At 53.8% G+C, this 6,478-nt stretch overlaps 1 protein-coding gene across 1 annotated transcript; it reads left to right on the forward strand.

Moving 5' to 3' along the window:
* Positions 1–2,378: 2,378 nt before the first annotated feature.
* PG985_001215 (Gti1/Pac2 family protein) lies at positions 2,379–3,758 on the forward strand (the record flags this gene model as incomplete). Its single annotated transcript, XM_066820984.1, has 1 exon — positions 2,379–3,758. One exon carries the CDS (start codon positions 2,379–2,381, stop codon positions 3,756–3,758), a length of 1,380 nt encoding a protein of 459 aa, XP_066691863.1.
* Positions 3,759–6,478: the final 2,720 nt, after the last annotated feature.

The raw sequence follows: 6,478 nt of genomic DNA on the forward strand, positions 1-6,478 counted from the left end.
ACAGTCTCAAAACATACCGTCATAGCAGAGTTTAATCTCGTCTTGGCGTTACGACATTCGCAAATTGAACTTCACCCACGCAGCCACCCTGCAAGGAAGGCATCAACTGTTTTTTGGCACGGCAGCAGCCCTATTTCTGCCACCGACCCCTACGCATACTCGGGTACCGCGTAGTATCTCATACGACTGCACACAAACACACTGTAAACAATTGCCGGCCACGCAACCATCACGACAGGGCAATCCCCAGAGTTGCTGGTTCCTAGCCTAGCATCATCCTGTTTTCGGGTACCTGCCCAGCCAAAGACGCAAACCCAAAATCGCCCGCCAGCCTTCAGCTCGCAGCGTTCTTCACTTTGAAATCGTCGCCATCGTCCCCCCCGCAGCAACACTTCTTGTCCCAGTTGCTTCCCTTGCCCAGCCCAATAGCGCCTTCAGCTGGGCGTTCGTCTGGTCAACTCCCACACGTGTGCATCCAGACTGGTTCAGGCCCTCTAGGCCAGGTCTGGATCTACGCCATCGCGGGTACCATCGTCAGCCTAGGGAGAATCTACCCACAGCCCAAAGGGAACCCATAAATTTGACTCGACGCAGATTTCCCAACTTCAGCTAGCGGAAATAGGGTCCGATACACACCAAAGTTCGCCTTCTGGACGCCGCTGGTCCTTTTTTTGGCCTGCCGCCTGCCTCTGAGCCTCTTTCCCTCTGCCCACCGCCGTCTGACATAATTGCAAGATACTTCACGGGCACGGCTTCAAAGCTTGTTGTAAAGCACGGCGAGACTCTAATTGACACAACCCTTGTGCATTAGACTTTCCGCTCGCACCGTCACGGATCGGCTCATTCATGTTAAATCTCTTGTCTCATTCCAACTAGAGTTTGGGTCCTCGCAGCGGCAAATACCGACGCAACGCTATTGTTGGTTGTTTTCCCCTAATTGCTGTCAACCTTACAGGCGAGCCAGGTTCGTTCAATCCATTAGCGGATTGGCGTCACCCATTGGTGTTGCCAACTTAAAAATCCTCGGGTGCCCGCAACAACGCAATCCTCAATTCTCACGACTGCCTCTTTGCCGCCTGTTGGTTTTGTTCGTGGGTACCATTTGCGACCGGCCAGGTTGTCTGCTCGTCCGCCGACCAACCAAATTACTTACTACATCCTTTCTCTCTTTCTCTCTCCCTCGCCGTCCCTTATCGGAATCGGGAACTCGCTCTTTCGGGCGTCCCTTGATCCTGCACCTTGCAGGCCCCATCGAAGCCAACGCTCTCCTGGGACAGGATAGTCCCTCTCAACCAGGTACGTGCATGATAGGACTGTCCGTTGTTTCGAAAAAGGAACCCATTCCGTTTCTTCTGTCACGTCACGTCACGTCGCGGCGTGCAAAACAACACGCTCGATGACAGGCAAGTGCCTTCGAGTCGTGTTTTACGAACACGTTTATCGGCAATGGCATTTGGGGACTGCGAGGGCAGTTTACCCGAGCCGAACCCCGAGGTTGGGAAAGGGTTTCCGCAAGCCAATGCACCGCTGCAGGCATGTCGTCTGAAGTTTCGAAGCATAATGAATCGCAGGCAGTTTTAGACGAGCCAAGCTCAAGGATCCTCTCTATCCAAACTCTCAAGTGGGAGACAGTAGCGATTGGTCCCAGCAGTGATTCCCTCCCTCGCCCCTCCACAAGCTTGTCGTGTATCATGCTCTTTATGGGCAATACTTCTCAGATTGTTTGGGGTTCATTGCTGCGGGCACATGTACGATCTCATACCCTGTTTGTCTCGCAGGCCTGCCAAAACCTACCTTTCTGTTTCCCCAGGCCCCACCCAATTGAGCTGGACTCGTGCCATATCGCCCGAGGCCGCCGGGGGATTAGACTTCTGTCATGATTTATTCGGATTCTTCGAGCTATGCGAACTCCGCTTGTTTATGAGCTAACTGAACTTCTTTCTTGGTTTTAGGGCGCTGCTCGCATATTAGCCAGGACCACGGCGGCATCCCCTGGGTACCTGGGGCATTTCCTGGGCACTTGCTGCGCATCTTTTTCGCCCTCTCACGCATAAGCAGTGCCAAGGGCCGCTTCCACCGTAAACCTAGCATTGCGGGGCTGCGAAGTTGCGGCGTGGTGGTTGTATCTTTTTGGGTCATCTCCCTGTGGTTGCAGTCGCTAACCCTGGCTGATGATCCACCGTATTGTGGAAGCTCGACTGTGGACCTGACGTGGGTGGATAGCATTGGGACCAGCATCCTTGTCGACAGAAGGAAGCTTATTAAAAGAAAGTACCGGCACATCGTGGACTTCCTTTTAAGCTTGAACGGCCCCGTCAATATCTCCTCCCTCCTCCCTCTTGGACTATACCAAAAACTTTCACACTACTCACATCACCATGGAGACATATCACGGTTACGTGCGGACACCCGCAGACGCCATCAAGCTCTTTGAAGCTTGCAGGCTAGGTCTCTTGCCTCGGGTACAGAGACGGCTTTCGGAGAAAGAGAGGCAATCGATCAGGTCTGGTTCGGTCTTTGTATGGGACGAACGGGAAGCCGGCATGCGACGATGGACTGACGGCAAGTCATGGAGTGCCAGCCGAGTTTCGGGCAGCTTCCTGACGTACCGCGAAATGGAGGGCAAGAGAGGAAGCGGCTTCGGTGGCAGCTCCACGGGTAGCAGACGCAGCAACGGCCGGACACCAGACGGTCGTCTGAGCGACGAGGACCCAGATGGCGAGCCGGAAGGCTACCGCTACAAGGCCGATGGTCTCATGAAGCAGTCCTTCAGCATCACAACCCAACAAGGCCAGCATTTACATCTTATCTCGTACTACTCAAGGCCGCACCCGGGAGCTCCAGATCTGCCTCAGCCGTCTTCCGATCCGCAACTCCGACAAATCGTCCCGACTAAGGGCATGTACCCAGAATCGAGCTTACACGACGCTACGCCTCCCGCGCTCACCAGAACGCCGATGCAGCCTTACACGAACGCCGGTCCTCCCCCCGATCAACCTATGTATGGATATACTTGGGGGGCGCCTTCACCAGCATGGATGGGACCATGGCCCCCTTCGCCCTCGAACACACCTCCATATATGCACGGCAAACTATCACCCGAGGTCAAGCCTCAGCCGTATCCTCAACATCACCCACACCAACACCCGCATGCTCGGCAGATCATCATCAGCCCAATGATGCACGCGGGGCCTCCTCACCATCATCAAATCCCGCCGCCTCAGCTGCCACCTCCCACCACATCTCCTGGAGCCCAAGGCCCTATCTACTCTAAGACAGCAGCACCTTATGAGGGAGAAAGGCTGCCACCACCTACTACCAGGGCCTACCAGCCACCAGTCACCGCTTCACCTCCCCTGCAACACTTGCAGCATCTCCAGAGCCAGGCTGCACAGGCCGTCATGATCGACCCGCGCCTCGCCGCCACAAGCGCGCGCAACCCGCAAGGTCCTCTTCCATCTATGCCACAGTCTGCTCGGGGCATCACGCCTCCCCGCACACATTCAGTATCTCCTCCTCGGACTACGAGTTCGGATGGGCAAGCTCCTGCTGCTAAGCAGAGCAACCTGTCAGCCCTGCTTCACCCAACGCCAGCGAACTCGGAGCCTAACAGCGCGAACCCGGCGAGCAGCAACAGCGCGAGTAGCTCGCCCAGAGCTATGAATGCCGGCACTACTGGCCCACCAGGCGCCAAAGACATGTTCAACAGGGAAGACGCGAGGGCGCTCCGCTCACTCGACCGCAAGTTTTGCATATAGTCGTCCAAGGGGTTGGTCTAGCTTGGGCATTCATGGCTAGTGAGGCTATAGATGTCAAGTTACGGAGAGAAGTTGCATATTTGGCGTTAGAGGCGGATCAAAATGGGGATCAGCAGCGTGCTTGTTTTGCGTTTTTTTTTTTTTTCTCTCTTCCTCTTTTCCTTTTCATAGGTTCGGCCGGCACATGAGGTTCAATTCCCTTACTTACAGCGCGCATTTACACTCGAGTTGCTACAGGGAGTTGGAAGGCATAGTCCACACACATCGCACAAAGCCATGGTTATGGCAGCGCATTCTTGTAAATAGTTCAAAAGATTCCGCACATACTACTAGCAGCAAGCAGCATGTCTGTTTGCAACACTGGCCACTCGATCTAGAGGAGAGCCCCCATCAATACACATTGAGAGACAAGCAAACCACTACTAGACTCTGACGTCTGCATATGACCTGTCGTTGTTGTTACTTTGCACTTATTTTTGCTTGGTTGATGATGCCGTCATTCGAGCTGCCCCGGCCTTGGATAATCAATGAGTTATGATTGACCTTGGCATTCCGGTATGTGGACGATGATCAGCAGTTCGAGTACCGGTACGAGCCAGCGGTACGAACTCCCAAGCCTGCTGTTAGTCTAGGTTGCAGTGAGTCTATTCAGAATGCTACCTACCCTGGTCGGACAAGGTCGGCTATCCTTGACAGTTTCAAAGCTGATCCCAAGGGGGATCCACGCCAAGCTTTTCTGTCGCCGTCTCGCCTCGTCTCATCATCATCCTATTGATAGACCTTCGGCTTGGGACAGAAACGGACAACATACAGGGCAACTTGGATTTTCCGCTTCTACTATGATCCCGGGCTTGATACAAGGCACAGGCTATGGGTGGGTTCGCCCTGTTGCTGGATTTAGCGGACATACTGTGTGGTGCACCATAAGGAAGGGGGGGATAAAAGGTAATCTTCCAATCTCGGGAGAGAGACCCAGCTCCACCCACCGTTCAAACGGGCACCCCCGTACATTGACACGCTTACTTGCTCTTTTCGATCCCATCCCCCCCGTGTTTGGTGGGCTTTAGTTGAGCCGCCCGACCAAAGAATCGGCATGTGTGTGTGTGTTATAAGTGGGAAGCCCTTGAGTGAGATGTGATTGATGCGTGTGTCCCCGTTTTTTATAAGCCGCCGAGCCGCCATCCCTTCCAATTGGTAATTCTCGGTCATCGTCAGTAGTCCGTCCGAGAGGCTGACGAGAAGGCATTGTGAAACGCTTCAGGCTGTTTCTGTGGGATGGACGTGGGCAACGACACACACACGCAGCACACTCACGCAACGCAAGGCGTGGTTCACGTATGAGAACACTTGGTGCGGTTTTTGTGAGCAGAGCGATTGCTACTGCTACTACTGAGGGAAGGGGCAAGGGGGAAGGGACTCGCCGCTCAATACTCTGTTAGTTGGCTATGACTATGACTTCTTGGCTTGGCTTGGCCTATCTCTCTGTATCGCCTTAACCCCATCACGGATCACAGCCGTCATCGTATTATTCGTCGAAACGAGTCGGCAAGTCACGCCGCGGAGAGAATAAAACGGAAACAGGATGAGGCTGTTGTGCTTGGGGCTTGGCTTCACGTGCATCCGTCAGCAACGCGGGTAGACTCTAAATAGAGTGCATTACTACCCGACTACATTTGGTCATCTAGTCGCAAGTATAGTAGCTAGCAGATTGGAATCTACGGCCGCAAGTTCCCAATTCGACTTGATGCGTAACATGGTTAAATAGAAGCTTGGCAGGCTGCCTGTCGTGAATTCTTGGTAGATGACGCCCCTGATGGGATTAACCTATCTACCCTGCCGACTACCTCCATGAATGCCTTATTTGGGGGGGCTAAAGTACTTGCCGACGTGCATAGAGTCAATTAATCTATCTATCTATCTATCTATTTATCTATCTATCTATCTATGAGATGTATCTCGCTTTGCTGCAGCTCGGGTTTGAGGGATATCCAGTCACAGGAACACTAGATACTCCGTATGTACTCAGGCATACCAGATGATGGGGAAAAAGGGGAATCGGACCCGGTCCAGTCTCCAGGCGAACCTGGCCACGCACGTGGGTCCCGTTCTACGATAATAAGATGCTGTCGATCGACTTCTCGAACGAGTAAGGGGAATAACGTCCTCTCATTTCTGCCCCGTCCAGCCCGTTTGTTGGTTTCATGGCGCCCGTATAAGTAACCCAAGCACCCAAGCGCCCAGTTCACCTGCAAGGTGGTATCCCCAGGGATGGATTCACAAGAGGGGAGATGCGGGTGTGGGTGGGGTTGCGATGATGCACGCTACAAAGTAAATAACTCTTTTTTTTTTCGACTTGTCTGAGTGTACGTCGTACGTATGCATTCCCTTTTCTTCTGCTTCTTTTTTGGAAACTTGCTCTCATTAGTAGGGTAGTTCCCTTCTCTTTGGATGCTACCCAACTGGCCAGGCCCCAAAGAAATAAGCCAAGCACGGCCAAGAAAGTCACGCTGCATGGGGGGGTGGTAACCTCCATCAAGATCGACCCAACACAGCCCGTCCGTTCGTCGGGTAACGTATGTCACCCAGTACGACCCAAGCTGGCCCTGGAAACGTCCGCGCCCTCGGCGCCATCGCCGTGCGCGAAAGCCGAACCCCTGGGGGCCAGGCTCCGTCGCTGCGGTAAGGGATGATCAGCCGGCTTGCTTGTCCTCTTCGGGACG

This window comes from Apiospora marii (genome assembly GCF_038362585.1).
Source record: "Apiospora marii strain CBS 49790 chromosome Unknown utg000001l_segment0_segment0, whole genome shotgun sequence".
Classification (NCBI taxonomy): Eukaryota; Fungi; Ascomycota; class Sordariomycetes; order Amphisphaeriales; family Apiosporaceae; genus Apiospora; species Apiospora marii.